At 47.7% G+C, this 21,621-nt stretch overlaps 1 protein-coding gene across 1 annotated transcript; it reads right to left on the bottom strand.

Moving 5' to 3' along the window:
• Positions 1-112: 112 nt before the first annotated feature.
• USF2 (upstream transcription factor 2, c-fos interacting) lies at positions 113-21,418 on the bottom strand. Its single transcript, XM_063311842.1, has 10 exons — positions 20,974-21,418; positions 13,817-13,863; positions 12,366-12,481; positions 11,451-11,570; positions 8,552-8,705; positions 6,469-6,556; positions 5,102-5,160; positions 4,286-4,380; positions 2,632-2,760; positions 113-1,579 (listed from the first exon to the last, which is right to left on the bottom strand). The coding sequence occupies exons 1-10, from the start codon at positions 21,024-21,026 to the stop codon at positions 1,490-1,492; spliced, it is 951 nt and encodes a 316-aa protein (XP_063167912.1). The 5' UTR covers positions 21,027-21,418; the 3' UTR covers positions 113-1,489.
• Positions 21,419-21,621: the final 203 nt, after the last annotated feature.

Genomic DNA, 21,621 nt, shown 5'->3' with positions numbered 1-21,621 from the left:
AACCTTATTTTTTTCCCCTTTCTTTTTCTTTTTGGAAGGGGCGGGTAGCTGGTATATATAGATATTTTTTTTAAAAAAAATCAGGTCTAAGTTAATTGCTATTACAATAGTATTTTACCATTTTAGGAATCATTTATTGTTTCTCTGTTTTTTTAAAAAAAAATTCTGTTCAGAAGTGGGTAGAAGGGAAGGACACAAAATAGAGATTTCCTTTTTTTTAAAAAAAACCTCATCTCCTGATTTTTTTTTAAACCTGAAATCCTAAAACACTGCTGAAGTTTAATTAAAAAATTATATAATATCAAAAAACACACACAAAAAAAGCAACCCTGTTGTCACTCGATCCACCACTATTGCCTTTCCTAACAACCCGGGTTTCAGCTATCATACAAACACCGTACCTCTATACAAACGCGCTTTTAAACTAATAAAATAAAGATTACTTACAAGAAAGGGGGGGGGGGGAGAGAGAGAGAGGAAGGGAGGAGACTGAAGATTTCAGGATGATATTCCCCTGTGCCTTAAAAAAAGGGAAAGAAAAGAACACAGAACAATGATCGGGTAGCTGAGTGGTTTAAGAGGACGGAGCCAAAAGGCAGAAATCTGCCATCCTCCTCGTTTGCTCCATGACAAAATGCAGCTAAAATTCCATTGGCTTGATTGCAAGTTAAGCCCCCAGGAACTGTGATGGGGTTCGCTAGGGATAAAAAGGAACGTGTCTTGCCTGAAAACGCAAACGTTGTCTATCAGCACACGCTCAGTTTTTCCGTTTCTAACCCCACTGTGGAACGGGGGGGGGGGCACCCCATCTACGGGTCATGTTAAAAATAACTGGTGGACTCATGCGTGGGGGGGCTGAGCTGACCCGCCGCCCTTTCGCCAGGCGTACCTGAGAAACCGAGCTCCCCCCTGCCCACCCCCCCCGTCACAGTCGCAACCAAAAGGGACAGCCTGCCGGGAGCAAGATGCTGAAATGCAGAGAAGAGTCAAAAGTAAAGACAGAATCTAGCAGGTTTTTTTTTCCTTTTAAACAGCCAAGCTCAATGAAGGGTGTGCATCCTCCACCCGCCCCCCCCTCCCCAAGATCCCACACAGGATAGGGTGAGGGAAATCCGCTAACCCGTGTTAAAAATCTATTATAAAAAAATGCAGGATTTTGTCTGTTTAACCTTAATACGTCCTAGGGAAAGGAACGAAAGGAGAAGGGGAGAAGGGTGTGCGTGGTGGGGAGGAAGCTGGACACCATCTTCCAGAGCAGTAGCAAGACTTGGTGTGGAAAAGCCCCCAATTCCCCTCTCTCCACTGCCACCCCCCCATCCCCACCCTCAAACGCAAAGCAGGGAGGCAAGGTTCATTCAGAGGCCATGGTTTCGGGGTGGGAATGCCGCAGGGAGGAGAGGGTTCGCTTTACAAAAAAGGCCCAGAAGAACTGGAGGCTGAGATTCGGCATGTAGGCAGTGGCAAAGGCCGGGGGGCGGGGGTGGGTGGGCTACTGCCCTGGGTTGTCCCCCACAATTTCAATTCCGTGTTGTTGAAGCTGTGCTCTCAACAGGGCGTTTTCGTTCTTCAGCTGCTCGACCTGTTGTGGAAGGAGGGGGGGGAGAGGGGGGAGAGGAAAGGAAGAGAAGAAAGGGACAGTTTACCAAACTGGGGAAAACCAGCAGTTTTCTAAGCGACGACTAAGGAAATGCGGGGGCGGGGGGCGCCTGCAAAAAGGTGCACGGGTTGAAGACTGTTCTCTCAAAGCAAGGACCAGAACCAGGTTCGAATTAAACAAGGTTCGCTAAAGCCCCACTGAAATGAAAGGGGGTAAAAACTGGTCGCAACTGGGCGATTCTTTTATCAGTTTCAGCGGGAACAGAGGGTACAAAAATCCCCTCATGCACAGCTGTGCAAATGAACACACTCGGGCAGGCACATGGGCAGACACACACATTTTGTAAAAGCAAAGGGGTTTACTCTGTGGAGCGCTTGGAGCTCTCCGAGGTCGGTGGCTGGCTTGCAGACATTTCGTGGCCTGACTAGGCAACATCTTCAGTGCTAGAAGATGTCACCTAGTCGGGCCACAAAACGTCTGCAAGCCAGCCACCGACCTCGGAGAGCTCCAAGCGCTCCACAGTTCAACCCTGAGCTACAGAGATTCTCTTCTGTTGGGGGTTACTCTGTTTATTTTATACTTGCAAACACACAAAGACACAGCTATATACAAGTAAACGCACCAACGCACACACACTCTTCGTAAAAGCAAAGGGGGTTCCTCTGATCGGTTCCAAAGTTTCGTTTGGAAAGTCCCCTTTTGCCTTTCCACTACAGATAGGGACTTAGGACGAGACAATCCTGTTTATCAATGACTGTAGTAAAAGTTAAATGCAAACTGTTACTCTCCATCCACTCTTGTTCTGAGATACTGTTGAACCGCAATGGCTGAATCTGCACTTTGCCACAGCAGCACTCTTGCTTTGAGGCCACGTGGACTGGAAGAGGTCACTAAAGCATGCTCCGATTTCCACAGCCTGACTTCTGCACCAAATCGCAGCTTGCTAATATGGCTACTGTGTTTCGTGGCTGCCCAGAATCCAAAGCCCTGTTCCAAAGCAAGGGAGGAGGAACGTGGACTCTGGGCTGAGCTACCTGTTGCCGTAACAAGTCATTGTCCATTTGAAGCCTCTCGGCTTCTTTGAACGTCTCCTGCATGCGCTGGTTCGTCTGGCGCAGCTCCCGGATGTAGTCGCAGGCTTTGGAGAGGATGCCCCCTTTGCTCTAAAAGAAAGAAACAAAGAACAGCTCCTCAGCTGAGCGACTCCTTTCCCCTCTGCCTCGCCTTGAATGTGAGCGATCTTCAAGGCTTCTATAAGATCACCGGCCTTCTCTAAGCTCCCATCCTCCTTTGCGCGGCTTCAGACATCCCAGGATCAACTGGCTCTGGTTTTAGGATGGGATTTGTTTATTTGGGGCTGGCTAAAATGTTTATTCATTTATTTGAACTGATAGAACTTGCTATTACAGTGAAATGATAAGCATTAAGCACTAACAAAAACAGAGTGTCTTTGAGTCAACCTCAACCCCTGGTGACTTCATGGATGGGTCTATGTTGTTTCCTTGAAAACAACAAAGAAATGGTTCATCATAGACTTCTCCCAAGATGCTTGAGGTTGTTTTTTTTTTCCCCCTCCACTTCCCAGAGCTTTAGGACCACCTATGAGCCTGGTGGCCTCCCATTCAAGTACTAAGAGGTCCAACCTGCTTAGCTTCTCAAGTTTAGCCAAAACTGGCTAGCTATGGCCACAAAACAGCTATAACTCTGAGATTTCTCAAGTGCAAGAGAGGATTCTTGTGGGGTTCTTCTCAGCTAAGGAGAAATCACCAGGAATAAAGGTCTGCAAGACTCTGAAACTCTTCAAGCAGGAACTCTCAATTACGATTGTGCAGGTGATACAAATTACAATTTACAATATACAAATTACAGCTCATGTTCATGCCTTCTTCCTTCTACTGTGTTGCTGAAATTATCTATCCCCCATCAGATCCCCAACAGAGATGGATAAGCAGGCTTGGGAAAATAAGTGGGACCACAGCCTCCCAACTCTGCAGGTAAGCTATTTGAGAAGCCCGCAAAGGTAGGTCCCCATTGCTACCACCACTGGAACTAGCCAGTAGTCAGCCTGCCTGTTCAATGGGGCAATTAGAGGTCGCAGGGAAAGGTCCAGATCCAGTGGTGGTACTTTTAAGGGTTCCACACCAGAATTCCTGTAGTCTCTGCTACCTCAAAGATGCCAACAGTTTGGAATTTCAAGCCCAGAATTATTTGGTATAGCTGTTACTATCAAAACTACAGTGACAGAAAGGGAGATGCCAACTTTCTCCCTGATTACCACCCCCCCAATATTGGATTGTAACTTCTCATCATCTTCAGCAGGAAGTCCAATCCACAGCTAGAGCAAAGGTGATAATTGAGGACAAGCAATGGCCCCACAACTCCATACTCTAGCAGGAGAGGATGTTTCCACAAGGTCTAACCTGACCCCAACAGCACTTGTGGCTACAATTACTCTGAGTGCCATCTACAAGCAGGACAGCATGGATGTAACGCGAAAAAACAAATTAAACAAGATAAACAATCAGGGAAAATTCATCTGGGAAAACCAATCAGGGAAGGCCTCCAGCATTACTGGAGCCACGGAAGGATGATCAGGGGTATCTCCTCATGAGAGAAGCCTAATATCTCTTCCCCACAGCAAAACATTGTTCCTCCTGAGTTACCCACCCCCCAAGTAACTGCCCTCACCGCCCCTGTCTTGCTGTTGTCTGTATTGCAGTCTGGAATGATTTTTGACAGCTGTACGATCCAATTGTTGATCTTGTCCCGCCTCCTCCGTTCAACTAGAAAAAAGAAACAAGACACGGATCAAATATGGCAGCTTGTTTGACAATAACACGTGGAGGGATGGCATGACTGGCTTTGGAAGAGAAGAAACAGGCACACATACAATTACACAGTCATACAGATCAGAAATTGAAGGTTTGATCTAATCTGGGCAACACGTGCTCCATCAGATCGGCCTTTCTCAGCCTTTTGACCCTGAAGGAACCCTTGAAATATTTTTCAGGCCTCGGGGAACCCCGGCACATCCAGGCTCAAATATGGGTCAGAAGTTCCAAAATTACTATGTTCGTTTCATGGGTAGGCCTGTCTAGATGCATTAACAGTGTTCTTAAACGAAAAATAAAGAATGAAACTTACCTCTTTAATGTGAGGTTGCCGAAATTTGAAATAATGTTTTAAATGAATCGTGATCTCCTAGGGAACCCCTAGTGACCTCTCATGGAACCCTAGGGTTCCACGGAACCCTGGTTGAGAAACCCTGCATCAGATGTTGCTGAACTACAGTTCCCAGCATTCTTCATCACTGGACAGGTACTGGAGTTCAATATCTGGAGAGCTTTCTTCCTTTGCCAATTTAGAAGAATTGGAAGAAGGGAAAGAAATTGGTCTTTCTAATCATGTTTTACAGCAACACAGTCCTTCCTCATCTGATTAGGACACAGTATTTTTTCAAAAAAGAGACTGGAGACAGTTCATCCAGCTTGGCTGCCTGCCTACCTTCGTTGTGCTGAGCTCTTCGCCTCTCATCTCGGGGTGTTCGTGTCCCGTCCATTTTCCTAGTGTTTGAAGGGAACAACATGAACAAATCAGAATGAGAGAGGAGCTTACAGAAATCCTGTTCCCATCTTAGGACTGACAGAACGTATTCTATTATTATAAAAGGTGACGTTAAAGATGTCAAATCTCAGCCAACTCTTCTTTCAGCACAGGTAGGCACACCTAAGAACTGAGAAATGGGGGGCAGCTTGCCCCTTGCAGGCATTCTGAATTGGAAGGGAAAGGAGAATTAATCCAGTGTTGATTGCTGAAAGGGGAAGTTTTTCTAAAAACTGTTAGAAATGCAACGATCAGGGAGGATCCTTTCTCCATTATTTGGTGCTAATGTTGCAAAGCTCAACAATTTTGGGAAATGATTTATATCTCCTTTTTTCTTTTTTCCTTTCTCAAACATGTTTAAAAAAAATAATTAAAAAAAGAAATTGGAAGAAAAAGGAATGTTCGCATTAATTTCTGGGAGGAGACAGAAATAGTTGTGTAACAATAATTGTGTAACGATTCTGAAATACATGTCTCCCCCCTCCCTCAAATTTTAGAGAGACTTCCAAGACTGAAGTCAGCCCTTGGAGATAGACCAGGTCAAGAAACAGGTACGGCATGGATTCCAGGACTGATCTTTATTGTAATAATGTAGAATAACAAAATCATGAAAGCCTGTTCACATTTCTTTCTGTCCCTGTAATAGTATGTGGGAATGACCTAGAGAGACTGGGCCCAGAGATGCTGCTTAGGGAACGGTCAGATAAGAGAGGGCATAGCCCGCAGCTGGATAATGGGTGGGGCAAGAGGCTCAGAAGAAACCCTCCCTAGTTCCTTGGGCTATAAAAGAGGCTGGGTGGCGGGGGGAGAATTGTACTTTCAGACTTGCAAGATTTTGTCAATGTAGCCTTACAATAAAGTAGAATTAGCTCATTTGGTTGTGTTTCCTGTCTGGTCTACCTGGGAAGGCTGACAGTCCCATTTTATATTCAACATTGTTCGGGGGGGGGGTGTTTGACTTTCTTTCTCATGCTTCCCCCATTCTCAGGGCTCTCTTCTACAAGGCCCCCATAATGGTCTGATACTTCCTTCCTTATCTACATCCTGTTACATTCTGGCATACCAATTCACCTGCCTTCTCTCCTCCCCGACATCAGCACAGCATGACCTGCTTGTGGCCCACCTGCTGTGCTTCTTCCTGCTCGCCCCCCTCCCCCTTTTCCCCAACCACACTGTAGAATGCCTGGAATTTCCTTGTCTACAGAATTTGCTGCAATCAAGACCCCGGTGCAACTTCAATAACTGTTCGTGCCCAAAGCTTTACATACGGGGAATAGGGATGGGTGCGGGGAGCGATAGTACGTTGTGTTCCTGTCTGCAACACGTCTTGGGGCGTCATCATCACGTAGAACTGACCTGAGGGAGCAACATGGGAAAGAAGTTAGGGCACCAAATAAATAAAAAAAAATAAAAAGGGAGTGGGGATGTCTGCAAGAAAATGTTGCAGTGCGAAATGCTTGCATGAAAAGTCTTAGCTATTCCTTTCTGTCCACCTGCCCATGTTCCCAATTTTCTTCCCTTTTCTCACATTATATCCGAAGTGCAGCTGCTGAGCATGTTCTGTCCTCACTGGCTGTTCCTTTAGCTCTTCTGCCTGCCCACCCCCTGCAAAAAATTCTATTTCAGGGAATGGATAGGATTATACCCTAAGCCCGGCAATACCAAACTCATGGATTTCTACAGGCTATTTTTATCTGCCTGTCTGTCTAACTAACTTTTGAACCACTTTCTCAGGCAGAATCTTCACTGGTTTGCAAAAAAAAAAAAAAGTGGGTCTTAGGTGTTCATTTTAGAAACCATGAACTAAACTTAATACTGACATCTATGGGCCAGGTCCACATAAGATGCTAGACTGAGCTTGGACAGTTTACAATTTAGTGACTTCTGGGACACACCCACAATCTCAACATGTTGTGTCCATCAGCCCAAGTCAGATGATTTATTTGTCTGGGCAGAGCCTGTCACATAAACACAGCTGATTTTGTTGATCACAGTTTCAACCTGTGGCACTGTGTATCCTTTGATCAATACAGTTTTGACTCCTTTTACATACAATATAACTATGAATACCTAGCTAGCTAGCAGCACCTAACAGTCTTGGCTAATTTTGATAAGCTAAACAGGATGCCACTTAGTTAGCTTTTGGACTGAAGACACCAGGAAATTCCAGGACTATGGACTAGCCTGGAAAGTTGAAACAACATTCTGGAAGAAGGCAATGGACAACTATTTCTGTATCTGGTGGCCAAGAAAACTTGGTGACATTGTCCACGGAGTTGCTATGAGTCCCACCGAAAGTCAAAGGAAGGTGCAGTCATTTTTATCTATGCGTATCAACTTTATACAAATAGACTTTATATTTCAATTTGACATATCATTTACTTATTATCTAGAGTATTCTCTTAAGGCCTTGTTTATTATTTATAGTTTTTCTTTTTTCCTCTTACCAAATTGAATGGCGTTAACCAAATATTTTTGAAGTCCAATAGAGACATGTTTTGGCTAGAAACTGAGTATGAAATATCTTATAGTATGTTCAGTGGTTAATCATGTATTAGAATATATTAGCCATATGGTATTTTAGATCTGCTGGTTATTAGAGATTTGCCGATTGTCTGCCCACATTTTATTGCTGTTATCCTCATCACCACCATCCTCATCATCTGTAGCTATATTTTTTTTCCCACTTTAAAACGTGCATTCGTGTCAGCACGCTTTTTCCTTTCTCTTCAAAAGTTGCAATACCCAGCTTGTAAAAATAAATAAAAAATAAACCAAGGCTTTGTATGAATAGCATGCGCTATGCCTTTTTAATCTTTCCTTGTTTACTGAGCTTGTGTAATTCAGCAAGAGGTGTTCAAACAGCGGAAGGAATGCCAAGTAAGAAAAACCATCTAGAAAAGGAATGACACTTTCTGACACCCGCCCCCCCCCCCGCCTTTTGTGTACTAGGAACACATAGACTTCTTTAACTGCAGAACTACTCCAGAAAAAGGTTTGAGTCTGCAGATTATTCTGCAACTTTGACTTTGCCCCAAGATGGAGTTCAGCTTCTCCCAGCTTCAGTGCTCTCCAGGACTGGGGACTTCCAACATCCCGCCTTCCCAAGGAATGTGGCCGGTACTGAAATTCACACTGAAAGCCACCCAGATGTAGAAGACTACCCTTGGCAATAGTAGCAAAGAGACTGGCAGAGTGGGCGATCTGTGCCCTCCTGGGAATTGTGATTTCAACTCCCATCAGCTCCAGAGATAATAGTCAGTGACTGGGGATTCTAGGGGTGGTAGTTCAAGACAAGTGGGAGTCCACCAAGGCACCTGGAACAGCTTTCTGAGGTCCCTGATTTCCTACCTCCAGCTTGTGTCAGCGATTGATCAGTTGTCTGCACAGATACTGCCGTGGCATCCCCCACCGTGGAGGCAGGGAAGTATGCGAAGCGGGCTTCGCCACTGACAGCATCCGTGGCTGGGCTCCCGCCATTACTGAAAGGGTTCTGAATCACAGCCTGGAAACAGAAAGGGATGCATTGGTGGGTCTCTGACAGCAAAAACCAACCCAACCCAAGAGAAAGATAAATAATGGATGAAGAGCAAGGGAAGACTTTTGACACTCTTGCGCCGGAGGACTGGCGCAGGAAATAAAACCCTGACTTTTACTCATGCTGACTAGGGAATAGCTGGGAACGAAACATTAGGAACACTCAATTAAATCAAGATTTCATGCAGAGTATGAAATCAATACGTGGTCCTGGAACAGATTTACAGAAGCACAGGAGAGAGGAAACTGAGTGAAGATCTGCTGATGAACCCAAGGTATGCACTGCCCTCTTGTGTTGAAGAACAGGTAACAGATAAAAGGGAGCCAGTTTGGTGTAGTGGTTAAGGCGTTGGGCTAGAAACCGGGAGACTGTGAGTTCTAGTCCCACCTTGGGCATGAAGCCAGCTGGGTGGCCTTGGGCCAGTCCCTCTCTCTGAGCCCAAGAGCCAATCAGGCGTGGTATGAGAGTTCTAGTCCCACCTTACGCACAAAGCCAGCTGGGTGACCTTGGGCCAGTCACTCTCTCTCAGCCCCAAGAAGGAGGTAATGGCAAACCACTTCTGAAAAACCTTGCAAAGAAAAATGCAGGGACTTGTCCAGGCAGTCTCTGAGAATCAGACACAATCAAACAGATTAAAAAAAGAAAAGATAAAAGCTCCTTCAATTCTCAGGTTCAATTCCTGGTGACTGGATGGCTCTATGGCTCTGCCATGCAGTTTTCTCAGCAACAATATGGAACCACTGAAATATTAAATGCTGGGCAGGCCACCCTGGAGATGTGAATTGCATTTTCCCATTTATTAAGAAGAATAATTAGTGACAAGGTTGGATTAAAGGAGGTGACAATTTCACATGATGTATATTTGACTTCAGAAGGCACATTTTTCAGGAAATGTATTTAAATAGGGGCAGAGTATATCTTTCTGGGATTACAGTCCCCAGGCTGGGCTGCTGACTGGGGACAGCCAGAACTGTTCGCCAGGAGCATGCAGGTGTTTTTAAGGGGTGCTGCTGGCACCTCAACCCCGTAAACTTCCCAAAACCTGGAATTTCATCCCACCTGCTCTGAGGCTGCAAACTGGACTTGCAAATGGGTGGTGCACTTGCGTAACAAACCCGTCACCTCCATCTACTTCTGTGGGTCTCCCAGAAAAAGCCCAAACAAGAACTGCTATAAAAATGGCAGAAGGGGTTTATGTATTTTAAATTATTTGTTTTTCTGTTCTTTCCCATCCATTTTTTAGTAAGTTGGATTTATCTGCTCTGCTTGAACCTGCTGTTGTTTAATTACTTTTTTCCAATCGGATTGTCAACTGTTTCAAGATATTTTAGGGGGAGTGGTAGGTGTTTAAAATCCATTTTTCCAAAAATAGCTGATGCTCAGAGGTGAGCTAGAAGGAAGGAAGACGAGGTTTCTCATGAGAAGAGCATGCTTGGCAACCAGACCCAAAGCCGCTGCACAAGGGTCACCATCAACTTATTAACTGCATCCTTGCAGACAAAATCTCCCCAAAGGGATGCTTTCCTATCAGATCTGACACTGAAAAGCATATAATAAACCAAATATAAACTGAGCAAGCACTGGGACTGTTTTGAGAGGAGAAGCAATTAGCAATGTTCTCAGAGTCCCGAGATGTGCATTTAAAATTGCATCTCTTCTGGCCTGGGAGACAAGACACCGCAAATGTCACCTTCAGTTTTAAGCATGCACCGAGTTCAGTCGTGTGCTTTCTGCCAGCTTCTTTGGAAGGAGGAGAAAAAAATCACTCTTTGCACTAAAGTTTTGCATGAACAAGTGATTCTAAACTTGTTCCTTCTCCTTTGCCTTTTCAAAATTCATGTTTCTATAGAAGCAGACATCACTACTGACAGTGTTGATATTGTAGTTACTAATTTCTGGCTCCATTCTTCAAAGATTTCCTTTAAAAGTTTCTGACATTGTAACATTTTGTGTCATTTTGTAAGCCCCAGTATTAACTGACATCAAGAACAGGCTTGTATTCTTTTCCCCTTCGACTTAGATTCTTTAGTCCCCTCTAGTGTCCAGTTTCTAAAACCATAAAGACACTTATCTTTGTTATGGCTTAGAATAGCCAGGATAGCCAAAGTAAGTCTGTTTCCCACGAGAAGCTATTTTGTACAGTTAATTCCAAAATCAGGAAGTCAATATTCCACATTTTGGAACCCTTAATCCATTTATAACTTTCTTAGACCAAAACCTTATTTACCTTTTTGCCGTTTGTTTCAAATTCTTTACGTTAAGCTTATAATTAATTTTTCTTTTGTTCGGCGTTGAAGATAAAACTCACCCAATGACTTTGAAAAGGCAAAGGAGATGGAGCTAGTTCAGAATCACTTGTTCATGCAAAACCTTAGTGCAAAGAGTGATTGTTTTCCCCCTCCTTCCATAGAAGCCGACAGAACTGAATCCTGGTTAGAAGCCTTCACGCAACACCCTCGTGGGCGCAGTGCTTAAGTATCCATCCTACTTATGTAAGTTTGCCACTTCATTTTGCACACTGCTGTTTCATTATTGCTGTTATCACTCTCAAGATGCTTACTTGATCTATTTTTTAAAGCATTTATTACCGTCAACATACTCAGCATTTTGTTAGGGGCATGTAACTAACGGTCAATAAAGGAACAATATAATAATAGCAGAAGAAATAATAATGATACCAAGGCTAGACTTTGGAGACAAGCCACTTCTCACCTGAGCAACAGCTTGCTGGCCACTGGTGAAAGCTGCGGTCGAGACCACGCTAACGGCCCCCGTTGCATCCGTTTGTCCATCCAGCTGACTGTCCGTCACCTGAACTACTCTGTATGTCACCTGGGAGAAACAGCAGAAGCCGTTATCACTCTTCTGGCTGAAGTGGGATTTATGAAGATGGGGAGGGATGAGGCAACGTTCAGCCCCCTTGGAGATCTCGAACAATCAAACCCTGCTATGGGATCGATCATTCACCCATCCATCCATTTATATTTATCCTGCCTTTATTATTTTTATAAATAACTCAAGATGGGGAACATACCCAATGCCCCTTCCTCCTCCTATTTTCCCCACAACAACAACCCTGTGAGGTGGGTTGGGCTGAGAGAGAGGGACTGGCCCAAGGTCACCCAGCCGGCTTCCATGCCTAAGGCGGGACTAGAATTCTCATCCACGCCTGATTGGCTCTTGGGCTGAGAGAGAGGGACTGGCCCAAGGTCACCCAGCTGACTTCCATGCCTAAGGCGGGACTAGAACTCTCATCCACATCTGATTGGCTCTTGGGCTGAGAGAGAGGGACTGGCCCAAGGTCACCCAGCCGGCTTCCATGCCTAAGGCGGGACTAGAATTCTCATCCATGCCTGATTGGCTCTTGGGCTGAGAGAGAGGGACTGGCCCAACGTCACCCAGCTGACTTCCATGCCTAAGGCGGGACTAGAACTGTCAATCATTTCCACAATGAAAAACGGTATTTTTTGGAGCAAAATGAAATGAATCAGACTGAGATGGGAGAGGATTTCCATAACTTAGGCGTTTGCCCGCTGCCTTCGAATTGCAACGCAGGCAGTCTTTAATTGCTGGAGTGCCGTCCAAAGCCCCTAGAGCAAAATCCAAGCTTACGAACATGGACATTACCTGTCCTCCATTGTTCTCTGTGCGGAACTGGTATTGAATATTATGGTCTGCAAAGGCGGCTTGCTGGACACTGGCAATGGCCACTGCTGTCTGTTCATCTGCATTTGTGCCGTCCCCTGGCGGAGAAAGGAGAGAAATTTCAGTTGACAGCTATGACCAATGGCCTGGACAGCTTAACAATATCTAGTGGATGCTAGATCCCTGACAGATAGGAAGCCAGGTTCAGAGGGCATGTATTTGTGTCAGTGAATGCAGAAGAGTGATGGGGGGACTCTTGAGGGTGGAAATCTCACTATCAGCCATAGCGGGACTGAACATTCTGAAATTTACATCAGACTGATCCGGACTGGTATTTACAGGTAGTCCTTGCTTAACGACCATTCTTTTAGCGACTGTTCGGAATTACGACAGCGCTGAAACAACTGACTTGCGACTGTTCCTCACACAACCGCTGCGGCATCCCTACAGTCATATGATTGCGATTCAGGTGCTTGGCAACTGTCACACGTTTACAACGGCTGCAGCATCCTGCGGTCATGAGATCACCATTTTCAACCTTCCCAGCCAGCTTCCAATAAGCAAAATCAATAGGGAACTACACAATTCGCTTAATGACTGCTGCAAAAATGATCATAAAATTGGGTCCAGATTTGCTTAACAACTGCATCACTTAGCAACCTACATTCCAGTCCCAATTGTGGTTGTTAAGCAAGGACTACCTGTAACGCCTTCTGGTACATATTCTCTTCTATCAGGGATGTACAGATATGACAGCCAATTGGAAGGGAGGAAACTCAGCATAGTTGCCACCCTGCCAACTTTGGAACTCCAGAGAACTGAGTGAGTGACCATACACTGTGCAAACGCGGACCACTTATTACCTTTCAAACTGATCTTCTCGATAGAGTTGTGGGACCAGGGGAGGAAGAGGGAGAACTCCTAGCACATGTTGTGCTTGACTGCCTTGGGAGGAAAGGCACATTGTACATTTAACAGGGGACAGAATCTGGAGCTCTCCAAAGGCTGGTGGGCTACAACTCCCACAAGCCACACTGGTTGGTGCTGATGGGAGTTGTAGTCTAGTCATATCTGGGGGGTTCTGGGTTTCCTTGGGACAAGGGATGGTCTTCCTTGCAGATGGATGGATTCTCCTCTCTCAAATTAATGTTCAACAGTGAATGTTGTACCCTGCATGTGATAGGCTGCAAAGACATCTGCATGCTAAATTCTGCCTGCAAAAACATCTGCATGTCGATTCTGCCTGCAAAAACATCTGCATGCTTGATCCACTAGACCCAGACCGAAGAAGGCTTTTGCAAGACAGCTTTGCTCCCAGACATTTTGTACCCTTTGGGACCCCTGGCTGCAGAAACCCGCTCCACGCAGAAGACTGAAACACACCGACACAGCATGTTTGCGCATTTCTGGACCAGCGCAGGGCTTCTCCTCACCTTCCCGTAGCTCAACTCCCTCCTCGCTTTCTTGATCTTTCTCGTGGCTGAAACGCAAAAGGAAGAAAAAGAGTTCAGCTTCTTAATGTGTAAACTCTATTTCCTTCCTGCTAGATATGGGGGAGGGGGGAATTGTCAATTAAGCATAGATAGAGCCCTCTCAGAGGCCACATTAACCCTTGTAGGGCCAAAAAGAGGCAGATGGAAAAGTTGTGGCAGCACAGAATCTCCCCCACAATGACTGCCTACTTTTAAGCAGTTTCGTAATCATTTGCCTTGTGAGAACAACAACACAGAAGCTGCAAAACAACTTTTGTTTGCTACTGTGATATCCAGGAATGCAGCACAGCACACTTAGAATTTTAGCTCCCAGCTCCAGTGCTCATTTGCTCAGGAAGACTTCGGTAGCGGAAGATGGGGCTCTTGGCACACGACACAGATGCTGTACGGGCCAGGCTCACAGTTCACGATAAATAAGTTCCCCAAAAGATAGGGTGCAAATCAGATGGCCAGCCAATGTCTGCTCAAGAGCTTCGAAAGAGCAGAGGAGCTGAAAAGATGCCCAGTTGAGTGAGGCTCCAGCCCTTGGGGCCAGCAAAGCATGAACGCACCCCCCCACCCCAACGTGCAAAACTGCACAATAACACAATGTTGTGTCAAGCAACTGCAACGATGCCGCCACCATGTGCGGGTTTCTCCTACTTACAGAATTCTGTTTGCTTGATGCAGAATTTAATGGACCGGAGCTGAGGATTGTAATTCTTTTTGCCCCACTGATTGAAGAGGTCCGCTTGGTGTGATACACCACTGCTCCCCAGGGGGGTGCCCAAAGCAAGCCTCACCTCTGCAGCAGGCTGCAGTTGCAGCTTTCCTTTTCCTACTGAAACCCATGGACCTCAGTATCCCATGCCCACTTTCCTGAAAGCAGGAAATGCCTGGGCTGATGTCAGCCACCAAGTTCAAGAACAGCATCCCTTCCCTTTCACCAGAGACTAGAAACAGCCATACAGCACCGGAAAGCATCCAACCATCTTAATCTTTCACTCTGGCACAGGGTGATAAGGATGGTCAATTGCTGCAGACCAGGCTGCAGACACGCACAGCAGCAAAGGCACCCACGCTAAGGGATGGCAGTTACTGCATATGCTTGCTGATGAGCCAACCCTCGAATTTTTAACCAATACACCATGTAAAGTGCGCCCCCTGTGGATAAGCCAACTCACATTTTTCAGGGTATTTTGGTTAAAAATTCGAGGGTCAGCTTATCCACAAGTACACACGGGATATATAAGTTGTTTTATGAAACATTACTGTATATACTCGAGGATAAGCCTAAAATTTTGGCACCTAAAATTCTCAGCTTATCTACAAGTATATATGGTAAACAAAAAAGCCAATTACAGATAGTCCTCGACTTATGACAATAGGGACCAGAACTTCTGTCGCTAAGCAAGGCGGTTAAGTGACTCACGCCCGATTTTATAACCTTTTTGCCATGGCCATTGAATGAATCACTATGGCTGTTAAGTGAATCATGTGGCCATAAAGTGAATCTGGCTTCCCCCACTGACTTTGCTTGTCAGAAGCTGGCTTGGGAAGGTTGCAGATGGTGATCACCTGATCCTGGGACACTGCAACCATCATAAACACATGCTGATTGCCAAGTGCTTGAATTTTGATCACGTGACTGCAGGGACACTGTGATGGTCACAAGTGTGAGGATCAGTTGCAAGTCACTTTTCCAGGCCCGTTGTAACTTTGAACGGTCGCTAAATGAACGGTTGTTAAGTCGAGGACAACCCGTAAATAGGCTTGGAAGAACCTTTTCTCATTCAGGGGCCGTACACCCTGAGAAGCAATCTGTCAGGGACCTGAGATGTTATGGTTTCCCCCCCACCCGCCACCTTTCCTGCTAAATGTTCTTCTTTCTCAGTTGGATAATTTGAGCCAAGGTCCACTGGCAGCCTGTCCCCAAAGGGTGAGTAATTTATTTATTTATTTAATCAATTTATGTAGCTGCCCATCTCACAATGGCAACTCTGGGGGTGTACATAGGATCAAAACCAAAGGACCAGGCTATTTGAGGGACCGTGGGTCTCCAACTGCTTCTGCTCACCCCACCCAAACTGAGTGGGCATGGTCCAGACCCCTTCCATCAAGCAACGCCATCTGGCTGGACCCAGCAGCAGTTGTGCCTTCTCTGTTGCAGCACCTGCCCTATGAAACAGCTTCTCTTCAGAGATCTGAATGGCCCCAACCATGTTAAGTCTTCTGCCTAGCTGTTTCCTAGGCTTTTGGGTCAGGAGGCTGAACGAGCTCTGACAGTTAACTGGCTTATTATTCTTTTCTTTGTAAATGGAATTATTTTTGCAACCTCAAACATTTGTTATTTAGATTGTTTTGTTGCTATTACTGGTTTAAGTCCTTGCCCCAAGATGGGTGGCTATAGAAGTCATGTAAACAAACACAATTTAAATACGCAAACAAAAACAACAATTAATAATGACATACAGGTAGTCCTTGATTAACGACTACTCATTCAGTGACCGCCCGAAGTTATGACAGTGCTGAACGACGGGTACTTACAACCGGTCCTCGAAATTCTGACTGTCCAAGCACCCCTGCAGTCACGTGATCGCGATCCAGGCGCTTGGCAACCAGCTTGTACTTACAATGGTTGCAGCATCCCTCAGTCACACGATCACCACTTGCGACCTTCCCTGCTGGCTTCCAACAAACAAAGTCAATGGGGAAGCCGGCAGGGAAGGTTGCAAGTCACTCTGATAAGTCGCTTGCACTCCCACGGCTACAGAGTACAAAACCCCGGGATCTCATGCTCTGTAGTGTGCATGTGTCTGCAGAATCCCCCCACCTGGTGTGGCCCCCTGCACACCCTCCCCTGTCTGGCAGCAGTCACCCCTGGCCCTGATGAGCTCGCATGGTGCCACTGTGGCCGCCTGGGCACCCTCCCTCACCTGGCAGCATCCGTTGTGCAGCAGCAGCCACTTACCCACCCACCCGCCTACTTGCGAGACGCCTCAGACTTGCAACTTCCTGCCAGCTTCCCCACTGACTTTGCTTGTTGGAAGCTGGCAGGAAGTTGTGAGGAGGTCCTCACTTAACGACAGCCACGGGGACTGCCAGGATTGCCATTGCTAAGCTATGTGGTCCCGCGACATTGCGCTTATGACCGCATTGCCTAGCAACAGAAATTCTGGTCCTAATTACCGTTGTTAAGCGAAGACTACCTGTCATGGCAGCGGGGGACAACCCCAACTCTGATCATGAAACCAGGGCAGTGGGCTTGCCCACCTCCAGGCCCCAATGCCAGAGGGAACACAGAGGTCTTCAAGGACTTATAAAAGCCAGCAGAGTCAGAGCCCCACAAATATCAGGCGGGATGCTGTTCTGGGGGCAGGTGCTGAGGCGTGCTTCCTGGGCCTTGCCAGATGATACTGTTTAATAGATGGGACCCGGAGCGTGCCCGCCCCGTTGGCTCTAATGGGATGAGCAGGAACAACCGTTTTCTATGCCTTCCTAAGAGCGAGGCTGAGCTACACAACACACAGGCTGTGACGGGCCCACCAAAACCTCAGCTGTCACCCTCCGAAAGGTTCCACTCCCCCATCCGTCCTATGTGCTTTGTTTCCACTTCTGCTCCGCTCCTTCTGAGTTTAAGCGCACTTGCTGCTGCCTCCAAACCCCATACAAACCTAGTTAATCCCCACCCATCCTACCTTCTAGTCCAGTGTTTTTCAAACTTGGCCACTTTAAGATGTCTGGACTTCAACTCCTAGGATTCTGGGAGTTGAAGTCCAGGCATCTTAAAGTGGCCAAGTTTGAAAACCACTGTTCTGGTGTATCATCAGAACCTCTCATCAGTGCTGGAAATACCACAGAGAGGGTGAAAAGAGATGCTCAAGAGCTTGCATTCATTTGTTTGTTCAATCTGTATTTCCTAGCCTTTTCTTTGGGGAAAAGAAAATATCCCCCCCACCCCCCGACATGGAGAAGCAGGGCTTACACTTTGAAAAATAACATATAAATTGTCCCAATGAGCAAAAGACCCGGGGTTGCCCCATGCTTGCCTTTTCAACTGCAATCTGGAAATCCCTGGGTTTATTTATTTGGAAACCTGTACAGCATTTTTGCAGAACAACAAAAGTTATCCAAGGAATTTGCCTAGTTCAAGAGTGGTCTAGAAACCTCCTTTGGTAATGAGTTGAATGCACTGGTGCAAACGTCGCTTGTGCATGGATACTTCTTTTTTCAGTGGAGGGGGAGGTCTTTTCTGATTTTGGTACCCCTCCTATTCATGCTTCCATGGCCTTAAGTCCCAAATTTTACTGCAGAGGGAAAGGGGGGCTCCATAGTGAGAAAGGGTACCCCCCATTCCAGGTTAAGTGAGCTTTGCTCACTGTCATCCTTTCCCAGCTAAATCTAATTTACTGATATTTCACTTCCTGACTGCCTTTTTCTAATCCAGAGGCAGTTATGGGCCCCATCCAACCAGGAGAATACCTGCTGAGTAGTAAGTACTAATAATAGATGGCCTCTTCTACTTTGTCCCTGTTCTACTTTTTGTCAAATCAGATTCAGTTTTTTTTATTTTTTTTTAGTTCCTACCCCACTTCCTCCCCCTCCCCCAATACAGTACATCAATTGGGGCAGAGATATGAGAAGTGGCAGGAACAGCCTAGGGTTAAGTCCAACCAGGCGCAAGAGAAAGATGATAAATAATTAAAGGGCAAACGGGGGCAGAATGAATGAGGGTCAAGTGGAAAAAGAAATGCGATTGAAAAGAACCATCAAATTGGATGGAGTTTTCAGAGCAAAACTAGCTCAAGCGGCCTTCCTAGTTTGATATGCAGGTAGTCCTCAACTTATGACCATTTGTTTAGTGACTGTTCAAAGTTAACGACAACGCTGAAATAAGTGACTTGTGACCCGTCCTTGCACTTATGACTGTTGCAGCGTCCCTGCAGTCACATGATCCAAAGTTAGGCACTTGGCAACTGGCTCACACTTATGATGGTTGTAGCGTTCTGGGGGTCATGTGATCACGATTTGCAACCTTCCCAGTCGGCTTCCAACTACCAAAGTCAATGGCGGAAGCTGGCTTCACTTAATCACCGCACTGATTCACTTAACGACTGTGGCAAAAAGGTCATAAAATTGGGCGTGACTCACTTAACAACTGCCTCGCTTAGCAACAGAGCTTCCAGTCGCAATTGTGGCTGTAAGTTGAGGACTACCTGTACAAAATCCAGAGCATCTTCAACAGATGGAAGCCCTGCTTGAAGATTTTTCTCACTCTGCACTGCCGCAACCTTTCTGAGACAATGTGACTGCAAAACTCCAGAACTGTTGAGAGATAAAGCATGCTCCCCAGAAGAAAGTGCTCTGAGCATTGCAATTTATCCTGCAAGTTACTAGCCAGAAAAATTCTTTACTAGTCTCTTTGAGGGATGGTATCAGGGGATTGGACAGCTACTCACTGGCTCACCTTCATACAATGTCTAATCGCCTTTAGTGATTGAGCAAGTATATAAATGATCAAGGCTGAATTATTTAGTATTTCAGCATATCCATCCCCTTCAAAGAAATTCTGCACAGCGTATCTGATCCTGGCTCTACCAGTTTATTCTGCTTTCACCACAATCCTGCAAAGTGTAATGGCTAAAAGAGGCAGTGGAGCATAGTAGTTAAAATACTCTATGACTAGAAGCAGAGGAGATCCAGGTTCCAGCCATTCTCTCAGCCCAGCCAACCTCACAGGGTTGCCGTTGTTGTTGGCGGGGGGGGGGGAGGAAACACTATACAGCTGCCTTGAGCTCCTGAATGAAAAGCAAAATGTAAGTCTAATAAATAAAGCTGACAGCTCGAGGTGTAGCACCTGGCCTGTTCGCCGATCTGTCAGCTCTGCTGTGATGTGCGTATGATTCTCTGTCCCAGATCTGGAGCAGTGATCTGAAGCAAAACCAGGTTAAGTGTATTGCACAAACCAGCCGGGTCACATTTACACACTGCAGATGTGTAAGAAGACAGCCACACAAGAGTACCACTTCAAAGGGCCTGATCTGCACTCAGCCCACGTCACACCCCGCCAGTTCAGGCCATTGGTTTCACTCTGGCTCTCCCCCCTCCCCCTCCCAATTTTCTTCCTCTCACCCAGCCGTCCTTCCTTCTTGCAATTCCTTTTTGCAATTGCTTGCCCCACTGTTACTTGATTTATCCTGTCCGGCTTCCAGCGTACCCACAAGCAGCTCTAGCCAGAGGGCGAAGAACCCAGGGGTTGCTCTTTCAACCCGCCTAACAACCCTGTGAGGTAGGCCAGGTGGAGGAATCCTGGTGGCACAAGGTCAGCCAACGAGAATGTGAATCCTGACGAGAGACTAGAACAAGGCAAAGCCTCTGCCCGCTGGGCCCCTTGGGGGTCCGGATGCTGCCTCCCCTTCCCACTTAGGGCCCCTCCTCCCTGCTTGACAGGGGGGCGGTCCATGCGGGGCTGTCTCCCCCACCCCCAGGGCAGCCAACCAATCTCTCCATCGCTGCCCTTTTCCGTCTGACAGCAACCTGGGCACCCGAGCCGAGGCTCCTTGTCTTTCTTCCCCTTTCCTGGTCGCTCCGGACATTTCCCACGTCGGGAAGGCAGCGGGGAGGGACACCCCACCCGCGTCCTCCGCAGCCGTTCCCAACGCGGCGCTTCTCCCTCGGGGCACGCAGACCCCTCCGGCCACGGGAACGGATGGGCGCTGTAGTCCAACCCGCCTCGAAAGCGGGAGGGGTAGGAACCCGACCCGGCTGGGCATAATGACGCCAGCGCTGGGGATCCCCGCGGCTCCCCCGACCCCGCTTTGTTTCCTCGCCCTGCAGCTCCCAATTCTCAAGACCCCGAGACCCCCCTGGAAGCGCCTCTCCTCCCCCAGGGGCAGAGAGAGCAGATCGCCCAAGCTCTGCCGTGTCCTCCATTTTGTTCTCCCCCGGCCGCCGCCGCCGCCGGAGCAGGCAAGGCGGTGGATCGTCGCGGGCTCCCTCTCCCCTCCCCCACTCTCCGTAGGCCCGGCAGGCCGGGAAACCCGGGATCCCCGCCGAAGAAAGGAAGCGGCGAGGAGGATCCGGCCGGGGGTGGCGGGGGGGGCTCGCTCGGCTCTTACCTGGCAGCAGCGGAGGCGGTGGCTGTGTCCAGACCGGGCTCCAGCATGTCCATGGGGGGAGAGGGGAGGGGGAGGGGGAAGGGAGAGGGAGGGGGCGCCCCGCTTGCCCCAAGGGGGACGGGCGGGGGGGAGGAAGCGGGAGAAGGAGGGGACGAGTTTTAAACCTCACGCCGGATGGAGGTAGAGGGGACGCGGAGGAGACACGGGAGCCGAGGCGCTGATCACGGGGACAAACACTCGGGTCATGTGAGAAGGAAAGAGCGAGCGAGCGGTTCTCTCCCTCCCTCCTTCCCCAGCTGGGAGCCCGGGACACGTGAGGGGGAAGAGTCGGGAGAGCGTGGGAACCGCGGGAGGAGCAGGACGGCGACGCCGAGGCCCCGAGAAGCCGGACCCGGCCGGCGCGGCTGCCGATGGAACGTCCGCGGCCTTTGGAACGTCGGCGGGCGGGCGGGCGGGCGGCGTATGGAACGTTGCAGCAAGACGGAGCGAGAGGGGGAGGGGATAGAACGTTGCGACGATCCGGGGCGGGGGGAAGGGGGAGGGGTGCCAAGGGAATGGAACGCCGCGGCCTGGCGGATGGAACGCGGCGGGGCTCGATCGAACGTTGCGGCAGGGGCGGTGGGGGCGCCTGTGTGTTTACATCGCGGG

Source organism: Candoia aspera, chromosome 10, assembly GCF_035149785.1.
Source record: "Candoia aspera isolate rCanAsp1 chromosome 10, rCanAsp1.hap2, whole genome shotgun sequence".
NCBI classification, from domain to species: domain Eukaryota; kingdom Metazoa; phylum Chordata; class Lepidosauria; order Squamata; family Boidae; genus Candoia; species Candoia aspera.
Note: the sequence above shows the minus strand (reverse complement) of the source record. Positions and strands in the feature narration are given on the sequence as shown.

Coding starts and splice junctions, on each gene's coding strand:
- USF2 (XM_063311842.1), bottom strand. CDS start 21,026: ATGGACATGCTGGAGCCCGGTCTGGACACAGCCACCGCCTCCGCTGCT. Junction 2,761..4,285: donor ACAACAGCAAGACAGGGGCG/GTGAGGGCAGTT, acceptor TCTTTCTTTTAG/AGCAAAGGGGGCATCCTCTC. Junction 1,580..2,631: donor ATGACTTGTTACGGCAACAG/GTAGCTCAGCCC, acceptor CTTCCACAACAG/GTCGAGCAGCTGAAGAACGA.